Consider the following 19,228-nt stretch of genomic DNA (forward strand, 5'->3'; position numbering starts at 1 on the left):
TAGAATCTGTCTGCAGTTCCAGCTACTCTACGCAGTTTCACCTCCTGTGTTCTTACTCCTCAAGATCAATCACTCTTATTATACTTCCTACCATAACTGTTGCTTTATGGTTTAAACATTTGAAGCGTTTGACATGCAAAGGCATCAAGTTATTAGTCCTCCATAATGTCCAGTGTTCGAAACGTGTGGAAAACAAGATTACTGCAGGGAATACATAAATAACTTCTTACAACTGAAATTTAACAAGACAATGTCGCAAACATTATAAACTGTTGTAAGTGCGTGTAAATGTTACTATTGGATGGAGCCAGTTTCCATTTTAGCATACAAATCCACCATATTTGTAACGCTGGTTTATAGTTTGTACCCTCGCTTTCTTGTGAGCCCTAGTCAAAAAACGGTGTAGCTGCAGCGCGTTCAGCCATTATTCACCAATTTATCCTTCAGAAAATCTAAAATACTGAATCAAATTTCATATTTGGTTGTGCAATATTGAACCTGCACAATAATCAAATGTAACCCTTACTTTGCTTAACAAACTGTTTGTCTTTCTACAGTGCACTATTATAATTTTGCAGCATTAATCTACGTCATCGTTTTGTTTGTTTGGTGTTAAAAAATTTCCCAAATTTCACATGTTTTTGCACCAGACATTTCTACAAACCTTTTTTCAGTAAATCCCAATACTTCTAATTGCAGCCTACGAAAAAAGAATGATTGATTTGTGGTTGTCAAAACCGGATTGACAACGTGACTCAAATCGCATCGTATAAACGTAGTCGATGTTGTCACATGTCAGTTGAAATCAATGCATCTTAAACCCAATGAACTCCGCCGTCGTGGTGATGTTGAACCCCAGTGACCTGACGCTGACGAGTCCCTTTTTTCTATTTTGCGACCGAAAGTCGTCGAAGTAAAATCGTATCACATGCGTTTATATTTTCACAATTGGTCAGAGCACAAATTTATATCGGTTCCAATTACCCGACAAAAACTGAAATTTGGATTCGAATCTATCTGGAATCTGACTGGATCGAGATTTCAATACACCGTTTGTCGTAGTTTTTTTTAAGTGAATATAGTCAACACAACACAAATATTTTATGGCACAAATCCACCAAGGTACATTAGTGTATCGGGGCACAGTGTTAAAAGGTGGCTAGTCCTGCTGTTAACAATGTCTCTTAATCGAGATAAATAGCTCTGGAAGCGCCCTCTACTGAACAAACTTTAATAATGAACGAAGAATTAGGTGTTACACTAAACCTGCAATACGACTTCTATGTGCTATACAGAACACGAAACAACCGATAAAATTCATTTATCATTTTAATCCAACTAGAACCGCAATGACGTAAGACAGATGACGTCGTAATAAACAGTTTAATGACGTAACATAGTCAGATGACGTAATAAACTTTTAAATTTCCACCTGGATAGCGAAAGCGGGTTTGGGAAATAGCTGTATGCAGTTTTGGGAAATAGCTCCACTTTCACTCTCTTATAATATTCAATTGCCAACTGGTTTAAATTAGTTTTAAACTAAAGGAAGAAATTGTAATACAAAATGATGTTTAGCACGTAAACGATGTTTTTAATCAAAGCTGAAAATTCAAATAAAGCTGCTTAACTACGGTTCCTATGGATATTAAAGCTGGCTTAGGAGCAAACTTCAGCAGTTAGTAGAGCTAACACTTTTCGACACAATTCGGTTTTGTGCGTTTCAACTGTTTTCAAATGAAGCAAAATTTGTCGAAAGGGCTGCACTGAGCTATATAAAGGCGAAAGCTGAATTGAAATGAGAACCTCTTCACTTAGGTTTCCCAAACGCCAAATTTACCAAGTACGTGTTATTTTAACACGCACTTTGTTTAGCATCACACCAGTTGAATGATAAATCCGGTAGATGTTATTTGCTTTTTTTGTTGCTTTTTACCACCGTTGAAACTTTTGCGGCAGTATAATTTGAGCATAAACATATCCTATGAGCGTAGCGTATATTTACCTGTTTGACATACTGAGGTAGAAACACAACAAGAATGGAAGTGAACCTGTGTCGCACGTTAGGGAATTTCCGTAAATTAGAGCATTGATGACAACGAGTGGAACTGAAAAAGAAAAAATATATATTATGCCATCAGAAGAAACAAAATTGTTATTCATTGACATGCATGGAACCAGTGGTGGGATTCAAATTTTTTGTCAGGCGGTTCTATCACAAAAGCCACATATTTCAGCCGGTTCTGTTACAGAAAGACAATTAAAAGTAACCAGTAATGCTAACCAGTTCGCTTATCTCATAAAATTTCGTGAGACGGTTCTATAGAACCGGTGCGAACCGGCGGAATCCCACCACTGTATTGAGCTGTAATGAGGAAAATATTTGAAAACTGGTCTAAAAAACAAGAATTAAAATACTTCAGCTTACTCATTGTGATTGTGAAACCAAGTTGCATCAGGGCAACTGTGATACACATTTCAATTTCCTTGCTGTCAACTTTTACCGCGTTGTGATTGGCTGATTCGCCATGCTTGAGTTGCTTTGACTTCTTCATGTTGGTTCGGACCGAATAAAGCGTGACAAAAGTACTACAAGTCTGAAAGAACAAAAATTAAAAAAAAATATTTTGGCAGAAAAAAATCCTCACTGTTAAATTATGGGGGCCAAGTTTCGTTTTGAAAGAAGTTAATTCGGTTGGAAAATCAAAAACAAATCAAACTATTTATAGGAACGCTATACAGTAATCTGCATTTGAAAGTAATCTGCATGATGTATTCTATATACACCAGTTGTTTTGGCAGTTATGTTTATGATTACATCAAAACCAAGTAAACGAAAAAAAGAATAGAAAAAAAATTAAATTAAAAATTAGAGACAGAAAAGCTGACAAATAAAAGGCATTATTTATGCATATTTACCATTATTATGTAGGGAACAACTATAAAGCAGATCATCATTGCAATCAGAACGGTGAAGTTGCCTCCTTGTGTCGAATAATACGTGTTTGAAACGTAGAAGAGAAAGATAGTGTGTTGGTATGTGTAGACCATAGAATCTGGAAACCATGCTGTACAAAAAGAGGGAAAATCCATTAACATTCTTTGTCCAATATAGGCTCGATAAAAAAGTTTTTTAGCGGCTAGTTTTAGGAACCTTATTATGCTATTTATTGTTAAAGGCATCGTTTTGTATTGTGTTTTTGGCAAGCTTTGAACAGCCAATCGAGTAATAAATGGTGAAAACAGTTTAACTTAATATGTCACTGTAATCGCAGACAATTGGGCTACAAGAATCTTTTTGAACACTTTTTACCACCTTAAAACAAGACCGACTTCTTCATTATGTTGAACATTTTAGAGCTTGTATATCTTTATTTCACCTGGAACTGTGCTTGATGTCAAGGCTAAAAGCCAGACCACAGCCAAGCCTATGTAGACGTGAAAATCTTTCTGTAATCGGTAAGACCTTGGCCACTTGATGGCGTACAGGCGCTGCACACCCATGTACACTAGGTGGTACAAAGAGCTTGTGAACGCGAGGAGTAAAAATATTCCTCCTACAGTCGCTTCGGGTGTTCCTGTGAGTAGAAACTGACGCTGATCCAATTCAGTCGACGATACGTTCATCGACCAACTAAAGTTGTAAGTTGACACCACCAGGAGTTGGACGCCTGAGCAAAACACAAACATGTTTAAGATATAAGCTATTGCTGCCAGGCATAATTTCAAGTTTGTAGAGCTATTCTGGCAAATGTAATTTTACTCCAACGTTTGGACGTCCTATACAGGACATGAATATAGGACGTCGAAACGTCGGAATAAAACTACATTTGCCAGAAGAGCTCTACAAACTTGAAAACATGTTTAAGTTTGGATTATTTCAAAATGATTAAAAATTTGATCAGCAAGCTTTTTTCTGCGTGCCTAATATTCAAGTGATGAGCTGTGAGCAAAAACTATTCTTTATAAATCCTGACGCAGTCCAGGCTTTAAAACTTTTTGTTGCAAACATTAGCTTGCTTTTGTGTTGATATTTTGTGTCATTCCCCAATGATATATCCTTGGTTATAACGTTATAACGCGTAAAAAGGGAATCGAAATCGCAAGTACTAAAGAGCAACAATTGTTGATGCGAGAACACAAAAAAATAACTTAACAATTTAATTAATCTCGTTCTAAACTTGCTTAAAAATCCATTCAAATAGACTCAAAACATTGACACATAGTGCGCCAGGCCTATTAGGGAATGCTTGGAAGACCAGCTGATTCGGTACACGCCTTTAATGGCGTACTATAATTTATCGATATGTATGCCGTAATCACTGGTCTGCATCGACGCTTCAGGGCTGATCCCAGTATGAATATGTTTATCTTAACATTGATTTAGACTTAAATGTGTCCATAGCGCTTCCGAATATCGGAGATTGTCCAAACTCTTACCTGTGAGAAAATCAGCGACAGCCAAAGAGAACTTCATCTTGTTGAAACTTTGACGGAGCCCGAGCTTCTTTGACACCGCCATTACAAGTACGTTGCCGAACACACAGGTCAGACCGAGCAGGACGACGAAAAATACGAAAAATCCCGCTCCTGTCTTGCTGCACTCGTTACATGTGCTTAGTGATGTGTTTGCGCATTCTTTGTAGGCTTCGTTGGAGCAAAATGCGGGAAAACCACACAACTGTGAAGTGGTAATGTTGCGATAGATGATCGACGTTCCGTTGTTAAATGAGCTTGTAGCGTTCAATGCTGTGCTGTTGGTGGCGTTGCTATTGGCAGCGAGTTGGGTCACCAAAACTGTCGTGGAGACAATGTACTGTAAAATACGCCCTTGTCGAGTCGGTGCAGCAAGGTCCAAGATTTTTCCGTAGTTTGATGACGAGTTCGTCGAATTTGAAGCCATTGTTTCGTGTTTTGTAATACAACAATATTAAACTGACTTAAATAACAAAAAATAGAAACATGTTTGATTCGTGTACAAAGTATACAATAGATTTTAAGCAAAATCTAAGCTTCACTTTCGCTTTCAAATACATGTAACTTGTTTTTAGAATAACAAGCCTTTAACTTCACAAGAACAAGTCATTCGTCTCCAATATACAAGTTGTTTAATGAACTTTTTAATGAATCAATGCTATTAATAAACATAGCGACGTAGAATTCTGATTTCAAATATAAAGTTAATGATGTATTGATTATTTAGGAATATACTTTAAGAATATGAGATATTATGCACATTGACGTATTTGTACTCTTCCTTAACAAACCTATGCGTGCTACCGAAGCATTCATATCTTCTACATAAGAAACACCGTCTATTCTACTAAACGGTTTAATAGTCGCTGCGTTTGCCAAAAGTGCGAAAAGCGTCTTCACAAGCTCACTGGAAATACAAGGTTAGATGTAAAGACATCCAAGTTCTGTCTTTCCTTTAGAATTTTAATGACAGACCCTATCACTGAACTAATATCCTTTCATTTTATGTCGTCTTGCATGTTTTTTGACATACACACAAGTTCACTAACTTCAGTTTAGAGCGCAGCTTAGGGAGGGACCTCTCTTTTATAACTTGGTTATGACCATGAACATCACTTAAATTGACAAATTAAAATCACGAGAAACACAAGCTTCCTGGGTATCTTGTCCCGCGCCAAAAGAGTTAGAAATAAATCGGAAGCCATCTACGAACTTCAAACGACGTCCTTCCCTGCCCGGTTAATCGTTGGAATAAATTGTTTCGTAATCACAGAGGACTGAAATTTACAACAACAACAATATGATATTTTATTCAATGTTGTTTTTCTTTCACAGTCATACGTTCGTTCTTTTTCTATGTAAATCCCACTTCCGTTAAAAAGTATTTTCCATCATACTACTTACTTCAGTGATAGTTAATATTGTGTTTATTAACTATATCACTGTAGTAGTATTTTGCTACATTGGAATTGATAAGAATGAGTAGCACAGTTAGATGATTTTGTTCCGAAGTTTGCTTTTCGAACGGCGATGTGACGTAGTATTGCCCTCCCCTGTATTTTTTTCGTTCGGACGCCCGTGACTTTCACCTAAAATTAGACATTGCTGATTTAAAACCTAAACTTTGTGCGACGAACTGTTAACGTACAGCCATGATTGGATAATTGATTATATAATACAAGCAGGTAATTAGAATTTGTCGGGTGTTTCAGTTACTCGTTTGTAGTTACTTCCTGTGTTTGTGCTCTCAAAGATCAATCAATGTCACTTTATTTCCCACCACCAGTGGCGCTCAAGATTGAAGCGATTGAAGCTTTTGAAATGCAGCAATGATATTAAGATATTATTGCTCAAACACGTTCTCAAAAACGTTTTATCATTTAAACTATGCAAAAAAAAATTGATAAAATGTAAAATCTGTAGGTTAATAAGGCTATACACCTATAAAATGTAGGTTATACACCTATATAAATTATTCTCTATAAATGAAAACTGTAATACAGATAGTACTTAGCTGACAAATTCAACACACTAAAACCAGTCTGTAATGTGTATTTGTTATAACAAACCACTTAAGTTGTTGGGCATTCGTAGAGCAGGACGAATACTGTACTAGTACATCTTTATACTTTCATACAGATAGCTCAGGTTACAAAATTTGCGAACCGTTTGGAATACGTATAAATTTTAAAATCGGATGAAATTAAAATACTTTTTTAATCTTACAAAATAAGCACTGGTGCTTAATACCTTCAGATAATTTACTTATCTCAGTCTATTGCAGTATAACTTTTAAGGCTGGTGGTCAAACCGTAACCCGACTAACCGCGCTGTACATTTTCCAAAAGCCTTTAAAAACGACGCTACTCTGACCATAAAAGAAAGAAAGCAAATCGAAATACTTGGTATATTAACATTAATATTGTCTGCTTCGTCGACGAAATAAACACAAAAATAATTTTGTTAGTTCACACAAGAGGTAGTCTCTTCCACGTGTGCAGATAACAGGCTGGTAAATTTTTCTTTCTGCTGATAAAACCTGGAACAGCAATAATCTTAGGGACTCTATACACCGACTTGAAAAGTAATTTAATTAAAATCATAACTGATGTTGACAACAGCATCTGCATGATGTATTATATGTACAGATGTTTTTATTTAAAGCAATAATATTTTAGTAATGGTTCCCGCCTATGATTTTTGTCATGTGAAACAATACAAACGAAACAAAATTTCAGTAAAACACAAAAAAGAGAAAATATAATAATAAGATATTGACGATGCTAAAAAGCGAAATATATATATCTTTAAAACTGAAGGATGAACGACTAAATATTTTTATAACATCAGAATTATGAATTTAAAACAAAATTAAATACTCAGGTATCAACACAATGGAAGGTAGCAATGCTTCATGGAAATTAATTTACAGATCGAATCGTGCTAAGCTGCTAGCGAGGCAGAGAATGGCTTGATCAATAAAGGTTTTGTACTGTTTACTGTGTACAAAGCAAAGTTGTAAGCAGGCCCGGAACTGGAGCCAGAACCCGAAAGTACGAACTAAAACTTGGCCTGAACCCATTTTTTAAAAACAAAGATGGAATTAGACCAAAAAATTTGCACAATTTCGTTACAAATTATTTTAAATGTGTGGAGTCTGCCCCGAATTAAGCCCAAGTATTTGAACGTAAGCCTGAATACGACCTTAAAAGTCGACGGACCAACTTAAAGATAGGTTTGTCCCAGTGGTGGGATTCAAATTTTGTCAGTCGGTTCTACCACAAAAGTCATATTTTTTTACCTGGTTCTGTTACAAAAAGTCCATTGACAGTAACCAGTAATGCTAACCGGTTCGCTGATCTGATAAAATTCGACTTCGAAACAAAAAACATCGATTGAAGAGCGTATATTTCCACTTCGGTATCCACTTTCTTTTTACGACACTTGTGTTCCTGCTGTGCTTCTGCTCGCATAAGAAGTTTGAATATTGTCGTCCTTCCTTGGGCAGCAGATTGGAATTGCTAACATCTCTTTGGCTGTCTTCACAAAAGCTTTGTTGCGAAAACTGTAGACTATTATGTTCACCAAGCTGAAAAACAAACAAAGTTGAGAATTTAATGCTAAATTGAGGCGTAACTTTTCACTTAAATCAGCGGTTCCCAACTTTTCTGGTGCCGTGAACCCATGATAACTTTTGCCAAGTTACGGTGACCCCAAGGTCAAACATTAGTAGGTCTAAATTAGGATTTGCTGTTTTTTTCTCAACAATAAATTGGTCCATGAGTTTATTTTATTGGGGCTAGTGGTCCACGGCCTAAAACAAGTTGGGAACCACTGCCTTAGATCGTAAAAGCGGGTTTAAGAACCAGCTTCATGCAGTCGCTTGAATCGCTGCCCGCTTTCCTTCTGTGATATATTCACCTTGCCGCATCTTACTGTCCAATGAGCGTAGCGTATATTTACCTGTTCGACATGCTCAGGTAGAAACACACCAGAAAGGGTAGTGATGCTGTGTCGCACGTTAGGGAATATCCGTAAAATAGAGCATTGATGACAACTAGTGGAACTGAAAAAGCAAAGATATACTTAAAAGAAAAAATCTCATTTATTGACATGCATTGCTTCAACGATGACATTAGTTTTATGGAAACGTTTGAACTCCACAATAACAATATAATTCTCAGTTTATTCTTTAATCATAGTACGCCAAGCCTATTAAAGGCGTGTACCGAATCAGCTGGTCTCCCAAGCATTCCCACATGTGAAGGCATAGGCTAGAATAATTAAGCCTGCGGTGGGATTCGAATCCCCTTTCCGGGACTCGCGCTCTTTTAATAGGCCTGGCGTACTATGATTGATCGATGATCCCAGTATGAATATGTTTCATCTCAGTTTATTCTTACTTATTGTCATTGTGAAACCAAGTTGCATCAGTGCAACTGTGATACACATTTCAAATTCCTTGCTGTCCACTTTTACCGGCTTCTGATTGGCTGATTTGCCATGCTTGAGTTGCTTCGACTTCTTTATATTTCTTCGGGCCGAATAGAGCGTGACGAAAGTAGCACAAGTCTGAAATAAATTCAGGTTTTCTGGATTTAAACTTTTTTGGAAATTGAAAAACAAAACAACTATCTCTATTTATTTGCATACCAGTTTTATTGTGCTGTATATACACATATAAATATTTTTTTGTATATATATTGCGTGGACTTTAGTAGCAACTTGGCAATTTTAAAACCAACTGCATATTTTTTATTACACAAATTTTTTAGCGAAAAATTGCTACTTCAAAAAACCTAATGTAAGATTGATTTTTTACTTACCATTGCCAAGTAGGGAATAATGTTGAAGCAAATCATAATTGCAATTAAAGTATCAAAGTTTGTTCCATGTAGCGACGAATAATAGGCGTTCGAAATGTAGAAGAGAAAGATATTGTGGTTGTATGTGTAGACCAGAACGTCAGGGAACCATGCTAAAGAAAAAAAGAGTATTTTACGTCACCATTTAACGGTCAACATGTTTTACATGTCACTTATAAGGACAATTTAGGGTGTTTGCAGCAAGCTTTGTGCTTCTGATCGTGCTAAGTTAAGATGAACATAAATTCATAACTGGGATCAGCCCTGAAGCGTTGATGCAGACCAGCGATCACGGCACACTCATATAGAATTCATAGTACGCCAGACGCCAATGAAGACGTTATACCGAATCAACCGGTCACCAAGCATTTCTAATCGTGCTAATATTGTAAAAGTTATCGATGTTAGAGAGTTAGACTGGCTTTGGACGGTGAATACATGTCAAAAAGTCAAATTTAATCGAAAATAATTCTCGCAAACTCCGCTCTAAACTAGTATCGATCTTCTGTCATGCGACCACAAAATAAAATGTTTTGAAGATTGGATATTTGGTTTCACCTGGAACAGTGCTTGATAGCAAAGCAAGAAGCCAAACCACAACCAATCCAATGGTAATATGAAAATCTTTCTGCAATCTGTAAGACATTGGCCACTTGATGGCATACAGGCGCTGCGCACCCATGTACACTAGGTGGTACAAAGAGCTGGTGAATGTGAGAAGGAGAAAGATTCCTCCCACAGTCGCTTGAGCTGATCCTCGCAGTGAAAGTTGACGCTGATCCAATTCCATTGAAGTAACGTTCATCGTCCAACTGAAGTTGTAGATTGAAACCACCAGGAGTTGGACGCCTGAACAAGTGCAACACTGTTTCAAACGATTTAGACCAGGACAATATCATATAAAGTGCGGCAAATACTTGATCGTTTGCTAATATGTTTTGTCATTTCAACCCATGTCCAAGAAGCTAACTAGGCTTAAAGCAGTTGTTTTGAAAAACTAAAAACGTTACCATAAAAAATGTTCAAAATGTTTTTACCCGTTAGAAAGTCGGCGACAGCCAAAGAGAACTTCATCTTGTTGAAGCTTTGTCGGAGCCCGAGTTTCTTTAACACCGCCATTACAAGTACGTTGCCGAACACACAGGCCAGACCGAGCAGGACGACGAAAAATACGAAAAATCCCGCCCCTGTCGTGCTGCATTCTGCGCATGCGCACAGTGGTGTGTTCGCGCATGCGTTGTAGGCCTTGTTGGAGCAAAAGGCTGGAAAACCACACAACTTTGAGGTGGTTATGTTACGATAGAAGGTCGACGTTCCGTTATTGAATGAACTTGTGGCGTTGAATGCTGTGCCGTTGGTGACGTTTGCGCTCCCAGAGCTATTCACATTGTTGCTGGTAGCAACGGGCTTGACAATGACAGGGGGATTTACGACTTGTGTTACAATAAATATTTGCCTTTCGGGGACTGAGAGGCCCAGGGTTGGCGTTTCTGGCAACACGAATGCCTGCATGATTTGTTGAAAAACAGGATAAAATGAGATGTTATATGCTGTTGACAAGTTTGCTGACATTTTTTCGAAGTTTGTGATTTAAACAACACAATCTAATGCTGCCGACAAAACATATATGTGGTTGACTAGCTTCATGAAATATTTGAAAAAATACAATTCGTGCAAAAAATAACACATATTGTTGTCAAAAATGAAAGGTAATTACTGTACACTGCACAAAGTTAGGTTGCATCAAGCAGTTGGGTCTTGAATTATTACCACCTCGACATTAACGTTCGACAATTTTACAAACCAAAACCGGTAAAAAAAGTATCGAGTTAATATGTATTTTGTTCCTGGACTACTTACTTACACGAAACTTGTCAAAAACTTAGTATGCTGCAACTGCTAACATATGTTGCCCATGGCTAAACAAAACAAGGTATCTTTAAACTCTTTAAGTTTCTAAATCCAAAGAAAGATGTTAAACTGCTACGCTTTTTAGTTTCTCATTGAAACCCTCCTAACTCAAACCAGCAAACTGGTTAACGTGAGGATGTAATGCAAAGGTTCTGCAACGGCCTTGAAACTGAAAGGTTAGGTAATGATAAATGATCATAGCTGTCAATTATCGTGCAACACATGATGGGTGTGAGGAAACACATTGACAACCCTGTCGTGTCGAATCAGAACAATCATAAACCGTGGACATCACACGAGGTTTTGATCAAATAAGCCTGGCTACTGTTACAACTACTTCCCTTTAATCGAGGATGTTCCTGTCACAAATCACTTATGTTGACATTTGCTGCAACTAATGCCATTATAGTTCCACGTCCACATGTACAGATAACAAGCTGGTAAATTTTTATTTTGCTAAAAAAACTTAAAACAGCTATATTCTTAGGACTCTATACACCGTCTTGAAAAGTTATTTAATTAAAAGCATAACTAATGTTGACAACAGCATCTGCATGATGTGTTATACGCACAGATGTTTTTAATTAAAGCAATGATATTTTAGTATATTTGCGGAAAGGTCTGCCCATCTTGTCATGTAAAACAATACGAACGAAGCAAAAATTAAATCACAAATAAAAAGAGAAGAGAAAACGAAAGGAATACTCAGGTATCAACACAATGGAAGGTGACAATGCTTCATGGAAATTAATTTACAGATCGAATCTTGCTAAGCTGCTTGCGAGGCAGAGAATGGCTTCATCAATAAAGGTTTTGTACTGTTTACTGTGTACAAAGCAAAGTTGTAAGCAGGCCCGGAACTGGAGCCAGAACCCGAAAGTACAAACCTGAACCCATTGTTTTTAAACAAAATCGGAAATAGACCCGAGAGTTTGTAAAATTTCGGCACAAACAATTCCGAGTGTAATGTCAGCACCGAATTAAGCCGAGTTATTTAAACTTAAGACCGAAGACGACCCTGAAAGCCAACGGGTCGAATTAAAAATAGGTTTGTCCTTAACTGAACTTTGGTGGACTTCAAAACAAATAACGCCGATTAAAGAGCGTCTGTTTCAACCTCGATATCCACTCTTTACGGCACTTGCGTTCCTGCAGTGCTTCTGCTCGCATATGAAGTTTGAATGTTGTCCTTCCTTGGGCAGCAGATTGGAATTGCCAACATCTCATTGGCTGTCTTCACAAAAGCTTTGTTGCGAAAACTGTAGACTATTATGTTCACCAAGCTGAAAAAGAAACAAAGTTCTGAAATTAATGCTAAATTGCGGTGTAACTTTTCACTTAGATCAGCGGTTCGCAACCTTTCTTGTGCAGTGACCCCTTGATAACATTTGCCATGTTGCGCTGACCCCAAGGATATATAAGGCTCTATATTAACATTGACTGTACTTTTTTCTCAACAATAAATTAGTTCACGAGTTTATTTTAGTGGGGCTAGTGGTCCACGGCCTAAAACAAGTTGGCCCCAGGCAAATTGTCAGGCGACCCAAGTTGGGAACCGCTGACTTAGATCGTAAAAGCGGGTTTTAGAACCAGCTTCATGCAGTCGCTTGAATCGCTGCGCACTTTCCTTCTCTGATATATTCACTCTGCCGCATCTTGTTATGCAATGAGCGTAGCGTATTTTTACCTGTTCGACATGCTGAGGTAGAAACACACCAGAAAGGGGAGTGAGGCCGTGTCGCATGTGAGGGAATAACCGTAAAACAGAGCGTTGATGACAACGAGTGGAACTGAAAAAAATATTAAGATATAATCAGAAGAAGCAGTCCCATTCATTGACATACATTGCTTCAACGATGACATTAGTTGTTTAACAAATTTGCCGTTCAACTGGTGTATTGCTAAACAAAATACTAGTTGTTTTTTTGCTGACGTTTCGCCCACCAGAACGGTAGGGCTTCTTCAGAGCAATGAATGATATATTGCGAGCACACAAGCGAAAATGTGCAAGCGCAGCGGGATAAAATGAACAATAATTACACAAGAACAAAGGCTTTCCGTGAAGAGTTGCGTGTGCTACATTATGACATTAGTTATATCGAAACGTGTGAACTGCAAAATAGCAATATAATTCTCAGTTTATTCTTACTTATTGTGATTGTGAAACCGAGTTGCATCAGGGCAACTGTGATACACATTTCAATTTCCTTGCTGTCCACTTTTACCGCCTTCTGATTGGCTGATTCGCCATGCTTGAGTTGCTTCGACTTCTTCATCTTTGTTCGGACGGAGTAGAGCGTGACGAAAGTAGCACAAGTCTGAAATAAATTCAGGTTTTCTGGATTTAAACTTTTTTTCGGAAATTGAAAAACAAAACAACCATCTCTATTTATTTGCATACCAATTTTTGGTCTTTTTTGTGCTATATATATACACATATAAATATTATTATTGGTTATTTTGCATGGACTTTAGTAGCAACTTGGCAATTTTAAAACCAACTGCATATTTTTTATTACACAAATTTTTTAGCGAAAAATTGCTACTTCAAAAAACCTAATGTAAGATTGATTTTTTACTTACCATTGCCAAGTAGGGAATAATGTTGAAGCAAATCATAATTGCAATTAAAGTATCAAAGTTTGTTCCATGTAGCGACGAATAATAGGCGTTCGAAATGTAGAAGAGAAAGATATTGTGATTGTATGTGTAGACCAGGACATCAGGGAACCATGCTAAAGAAAAAAAAGAGTATTTTACGTCACCATTTAACGGTCAACATGTTTTACATGTCACTTATAAGGACAATTTAGAGTGTTTGCAGCTAGATTTGTGCTTCTAATCGTGTGAAATGTTACAAACGGCCTACCGTACGTCCTATTTTTGGAGGTCATGTCCTCCTTTTTAACAACAACCAAGTTGTCTTCCAAGGACAATAGAAAGTGCCCAAATGTCCTCCTTTTTGAATTTTTTGATTTGATAAATATCAATGCAGTTATGCCTTAATAAACAGCCCAGAACTACATCTTGATCTTATTTTTTTAAAGAAATATGGGTGGATTTTACACAGCACTTTAGTGAAAATATAACCTTAGTTTAGTGTGATTAACGCTGAACTTTATATTGGACCCATTGACTGCCAAAAAACGTCTAATATCATTTACTGTTTTTTTTAAATGTGTCCTCCTTTTTGTTGATGGAAATATGGTAGGCCTAATGTTATAAAGCTTTGATATTTTGTTTCACCTGGTACTGTACTTGATAGCAAAGCAAGTAGCCATACCACGGCCAAACCGACGTAGACGTGAAAATCTTTCTGCAATCTGTAAGACATTGGCCACTTGATGGCGTACAAGCGCTGCGCACCCATATACACTAGGTGGTACAAAGAGCTGGTGAATGTGAGAAGCAGAAAGATTCCTCCAATGGTCGCTTCGGCTGATCGTCTGAATGAAAGTTGGCGATGGTCCAATTCCATCGACGAAACGTTCATCGTCCAACTGAAGTTGTAGATTGGAACCACCAGGAGTTGGACGCCTGAACAAGTGCAACATTGTTTTAAACACTTTAAAGGAGTGGTACCTAACCTCTTTCGACGAATTCCTCACTTAGCAATTCAATACATTTTCATTTCTCCCTAACATTCTACAGTACACATAGTGGATGTTAAACCATACATAGATCTTTAGCACTTATTTTTTTCACCAACTTCACAGGTTATATTCCCAGAGCTTAAGCGTTTATCTTTAAATCACATGTAAAAAATAAGGTTAATTTTTATGTTTTAAAATTGATCCCTTGGAAGGAGTTTCTCTTCTTTTGAAAACCACTGTCTTAGCTCAATAAGTGTTGAAATGTTGTGTTGTGACAGATCAAATTCGTTCTTTACAACAATCTTTCGTTTTCTAACAGGATTAAATGGCGAAAATGTCGATTGTTACTAAACAGATGAAACGAAGTTGTCAACAATACTTGAGCTTGACCCAATTCAGTTCTTGCAAAACATCCGATTTAACGCGTTACTTACAAATCACAGTGATTCATGCTCGGACTCATTGACTTTGATCTGACTAAACTGAATAGGAGTGTGTTCACAATACAATTGTAAATAAGTTTGCACCATTACCTGTAAGGAAGTCGGCGATGGCTAAAGAGAACTTCATCTTGTTGAAACTTTGACGGAGCCCGAGTTTCTTTAACACCGCCATTACAAGTACGTTGCCGAACACACAGGCCAGACCAAGCAGGACGACGAAAAATACGAAAAATCCCGCTCCTGTCGTGCTGCATTCTGCGCATGCGCACAGCGGTGTGTTCGCGCATGCGTTGTAGGCCTTGTTGGAGCAAAAAGCGGGAAAACCACACAACTTTGAAGAGGTAATATTACGATAGATGATCGACGTTCCGTTATTGAATGAACTTGTGGCGTTCAATGCTGTACCGTTGGTGACGTTTGCGTTTCCAGAGCTATTCACATTGTTGCTAGTAGCAACGGGCTTTACCACAATGGCAGCTGGTTTTACGACTTGCGTTACAACAAGTATTTGCCGGTCCGGGGTTGTGATGGCCAGAGGTGGGGCGATTGGCGGCGCCCAAATTGAGATTTCCGGCAAAGCGGGAAACCATGAGACGTTTGACGCTGTCGACCAGTTACCTGACATGGTTGCGAACTTTGTGATTCGAACAACAAAATATAATGCTGCCGACAAAAAATATGTGGTTAATTAACTTGTTGGAATATTTGAAAATAAAACAGAAAAACAATTCTTGCAATAAATAACACGTGTTGCTTCCAAAATGAAATATATGATTACACAATGTTAAGTTTAGTGCTTACTGTTGCATTTTTTGCAGTTTCTGCTGAAAGCCACGCTAAACGAAACTATAGAATTGTTTAACGCGACCATGTTCTACTAAGGTTTGTGCACCAGCCTTTAAACCAAACTGTAAACAGGTGAGTAAATGATAGATGATTGCAGCAGTCAATAATCGTGCAACACCTTGTCGTGTTAAATCAGGACGATCGTGGATATTCCCAAGAGATTGGCCAAATTGGGGATGTTCCTATCACAAATCACGTATGGTGACATTTGCTGCTAATGCTGTCGGTTTCATTTAACCTCTGTCGGACTTATATCCTCCCTTGCAACCCGTCGTATATCCTTAAGCATTTGCCACTTTGCATAATGTTAAATAATCTTTTGAACGCTGTACACCAGTGGTTCCCAAACTTTTTCATATTTTTTTCAAAACGGTCCCTTTGCCATTATTTCGAGGGCTCGCGGTCCTTAAGCCTAAATGTGTATTTCATAAAAAAAAGTTGATTGCAGGATTTTAGCTAGTTATGCAAAATTGCGCATAACAATCATTCAAAGACAGCATTGACATCACGAACAGGACAAAAACATTACGATTGTGCGCGAACAATTGCATTTTTGATAGTTGTCATTCAATAAAAGCCATTTTTTAGCAATGGAGACAGTCGATTCTCAATTCTAGTTTGATTTAAACTTATTTAGTGGCACAAACTGACGCCAAATAAGATTATAGAATTACTTTAACCGTTTCGCGGTCCCCCCAAAATTGCCTCACGGACCCCTAAAGGACCGCGGACCCCAGTTTGGGAACCGCTGCTGTACACGGACTTGTAAAGTAATTTGATCATAAACATAACCGCCAGAGAAATTGTGTACATGAAATACATCATGCAGACCTTTTAACAATCGCTGTTTCCCCCAGTGCAGGTTGTCTGCAATTGTTGAAACGTCTGCATAATGTATTCTATATACACAGGTACTCCGGCAGTTTAGTTTTGATTTAACTATCAATCTTTGTTCAGCAAAACAAAATATTACTATAATTACAAAGAAAAAAACAATAGACAAGAACATCATTTACTTTGTCATTTACTGTAACGTTTTTTTTTTCTATTTGAATAACCAGGAGCTACAAAATAACACATCCTCCTATGGCCTGTCTGTTGTATCTGACTTAACACTTCAGTTAATAAAATGAGATAATTTATAGCTTAGGGCGTCAACGATAACAGGTTTTCCGCTTTGTGTATAAGCTGGCGAGCTTATAATCAGAAAATAACCAGATGTTTACCTCGAAGCTACGGATTTTTTAAGCAACTTCCTGCCTGAGTTGGGTGGGTTAAATCACCGAACTAGATTTACAGTAGACCTCGGTTAATCCGGACCCGTTTGGACCCAATTGTCAAGACACCACAACCAGTATAACAATCCAAGACGAAGCCACGAACGGAGAATTTTCAAACATTTAAACATTTGGCTTTTGATTTTGGGCCCCTGTCGATAGCCGAGTTGCGGAAAATATGCCTGGGGATCTGTAGCCTATTGCTTTAAAGAAGGTTTTATTTCAAAAACATGAAGACTAATTAGTAAAGATTTTATGATGTGTTTAAGAAACGGAGCTGTCAATTAATCCTAAATGCAAGGCTTTATGGAAAACATATTACCCTGGCCTTTCATTTTCAGGAAATATGTTCAGCATATCATGCACGACCTGCACAATTGTGCGTTGTTGTTGGCACAACAGATCCTATTTAAGAATGTAAACTTTTCTATCTAACTTCCGAAATTCTTTAGATCAGTTTAAGAAGCACAATATTTACCCAAAAGGTTTACTTAATGCACGCCACCTAGTGGTGATTTTAATACTTAACCCAGTTTCTCTTCGAAAAAATACTCAAGAACTCTTGTTTTAAGTGCAATTTACCAATGTTACGATTGTCACCAAATGTGACGCCATATATACAGTGTCACCATGTAATTGTGACGTCTGACCTGAATTAATGACATAGTCCCGAAAATAAGTGGTACAAAACCAGTTAGAGTATTCAATTTAGATGCCCCAACATTTCCGATTTGGGACAAGTGACTTTGACGCGTTATGTTTTCACTTCCAAATATGGTCACATGGCCCCAATACTTCTAAACCGCGAAATTGAAATGGATTAAATGAGTCCAATTCCAACTGACAAGTACATTTCCGTTGTGGATTACCAACTGTGATTGAATTACTTGTCGCTCACAGGGCGACTGCTTTTATATTTGCAGCATGTTCACACAGCGAGAAACAGGCAACCAGTTTACTGAGTATATTCCCGGAATTTACCAGGATAAAGTTGTTTAAGGCTGGCTGACTTGCTATTAGGGTCGCATCCGCTTGAAATTTAAGTTTTAGTGTCGACATTTTTTTATGATATAGTGCATAGTTTTAACAGTTGATATATAAATGCGTATTAGTTTTAAACAATTAAGCTCGGCATTTTAAACGACAGTTCCAAAATAAACGATTCGCATAGATTCAAATTTACATTTTTTCTAAACTGTAGTGAACTGTTTATGTAAATTTGCTGCAACTATGTAACGTCAAATTAAGTGCTTTCGTGCTATGCATCCCAACTTGTAATCAATCCTGGCTTTTGTTGTTAACAGAGCTTCCTTTAAAAAATTCATTAATCTCGTCTGGGTGCTCACAAATTACGTCACTTAAACAAGCGTATTTAGGGCTTCCCGGCGTTAGTGCCTTAGGCAGCAGCTTGTAGATAAGCGTGCTGATTTCGGCGTCGATCTCAGTCAATCAGTAAAACAACCACATATATTGTAACCAGGAAGTTCCTGGCAGGAACAGGTTGGCTAGGGCTTAAGCATTGCTTGTTACTGTAAATGTTGAAGTCCAATCGATTTATGACGCAACAAATAGATGTATCGTCACATAATGTCGAATTGTAATGAATTGCAGTATAATAGCACAGAGTGCATTAGATGTTTTATATTAGTTACTTTGCAAAGAAAGCTATGGGCACATCAATGGCTAAATTGCTAGCACGTGTGGTTGGTTTGTGTCAACTTTGCTTAGACCAGCAACCGCATTCAGACAGGGCTCAGGAAAAGTGGAAAAACCACAGATATTAAAACTATAAACAGCCAAGCCAATATGTATGAGTG

The 19,228-nt window shown here is 37.7% G+C and overlaps 3 protein-coding genes across 3 annotated transcripts; all 3 read right to left on the bottom strand.

Moving 5' to 3' along the window:
- Positions 1–1,594: 1,594 nt before the first annotated feature.
- LOC145239104 (uncharacterized) lies at positions 1,595–4,678 on the bottom strand. Its single transcript, XM_080102387.1, has 6 exons — positions 4,441–4,678; positions 3,381–3,671; positions 2,920–3,068; positions 2,429–2,597; positions 2,006–2,108; positions 1,595–1,604 (listed from the first exon to the last, which is right to left on the bottom strand). The coding sequence occupies exons 1-6, from the start codon at positions 4,520–4,522 to the stop codon at positions 1,595–1,597; spliced, it is 804 nt and encodes a 267-aa protein (XP_079958513.1). The 5' UTR covers positions 4,523–4,678.
- A 3,203-nt stretch (positions 4,679–7,881) lies between these two features.
- LOC145237267 (uncharacterized) lies at positions 7,882–10,529 on the bottom strand. The gene is made up of 6 exons (XM_080100068.1): positions 10,379–10,529; positions 9,900–10,190; positions 9,303–9,454; positions 8,880–9,048; positions 8,440–8,542; positions 7,882–8,065 (listed from the first exon to the last, which is right to left on the bottom strand). The coding sequence occupies exons 1-6, from the start codon at positions 10,458–10,460 to the stop codon at positions 7,912–7,914; spliced, it is 951 nt and encodes a 316-aa protein (XP_079956194.1). The 5' UTR covers positions 10,461–10,529; the 3' UTR covers positions 7,882–7,911.
- A 1,297-nt stretch (positions 10,530–11,826) lies between these two features.
- On the bottom strand, positions 11,827–15,944 carry LOC145237268 (adenosine receptor A3-like). Its single transcript, XM_080100069.1, has 6 exons — positions 15,379–15,944; positions 14,499–14,789; positions 13,836–13,987; positions 13,402–13,570; positions 12,940–13,042; positions 11,827–12,535 (listed from the first exon to the last, which is right to left on the bottom strand). The coding sequence occupies exons 1-6, from the start codon at positions 15,911–15,913 to the stop codon at positions 12,385–12,387; spliced, it is 1,401 nt and encodes a 466-aa protein (XP_079956195.1). The 5' UTR covers positions 15,914–15,944; the 3' UTR covers positions 11,827–12,384.
- Positions 15,945–19,228: the final 3,284 nt, after the last annotated feature.

The sequence above is a fragment of the Phallusia mammillata genome, chromosome 7, assembly GCF_965637545.1.
Source record: "Phallusia mammillata chromosome 7, kaPhaMamm4.hap1.1, whole genome shotgun sequence".
Lineage (NCBI taxonomy): Eukaryota > Metazoa > Chordata > Ascidiacea > Phlebobranchia > Ascidiidae > Phallusia > Phallusia mammillata.

Coding starts and splice junctions, on each gene's coding strand:
- LOC145239104 (XM_080102387.1), bottom strand. CDS start 4,522: ATGGCGGTGTCAAAGAAGCTCGGGCTCCGTCAAAGTTTCAACAAGATG. Junction 3,672..4,440: donor TGTCGCTGATTTTCTCACAG/GTAAGAGTTTGG, acceptor TGTTTTGCTCAG/GCGTCCAACTCCTGGTGGTG. Junction 3,069..3,380: donor GACATCAAGCACAGTTCCAG/GTGAAATAAAGA, acceptor CTTTTTGTACAG/CATGGTTTCCAGATTCTATG.
- LOC145237268 (XM_080100069.1), bottom strand. CDS start 15,913: ATGTCAGGTAACTGGTCGACAGCGTCAAACGTCTCATGGTTTCCCGCT. Junction 14,790..15,378: donor CATCGCCGACTTCCTTACAG/GTAATGGTGCAA, acceptor GCACTTGTTCAG/GCGTCCAACTCCTGGTGGTT. Junction 13,043..13,401: donor CGGTTTCACAATCACAATAA/GTAAGAATAAAC, acceptor TATTTTTTTCAG/TTCCACTCGTTGTCATCAAC.
- LOC145237267 (XM_080100068.1), bottom strand. CDS start 10,460: ATGGCGGTGTTAAAGAAACTCGGGCTCCGACAAAGCTTCAACAAGATG. Junction 8,543..8,879: donor TGGTTTCACAATGACAATAA/GTAAGAATAAAC, acceptor TTGCTTTTTCAG/TTCCACTAGTTGTCATCAAT. Junction 8,066..8,439: donor TACCTGAGCATGTCGAACAG/GTAAATATACGC, acceptor TTTGTTTTTCAG/CTTGGTGAACATAATAGTCT.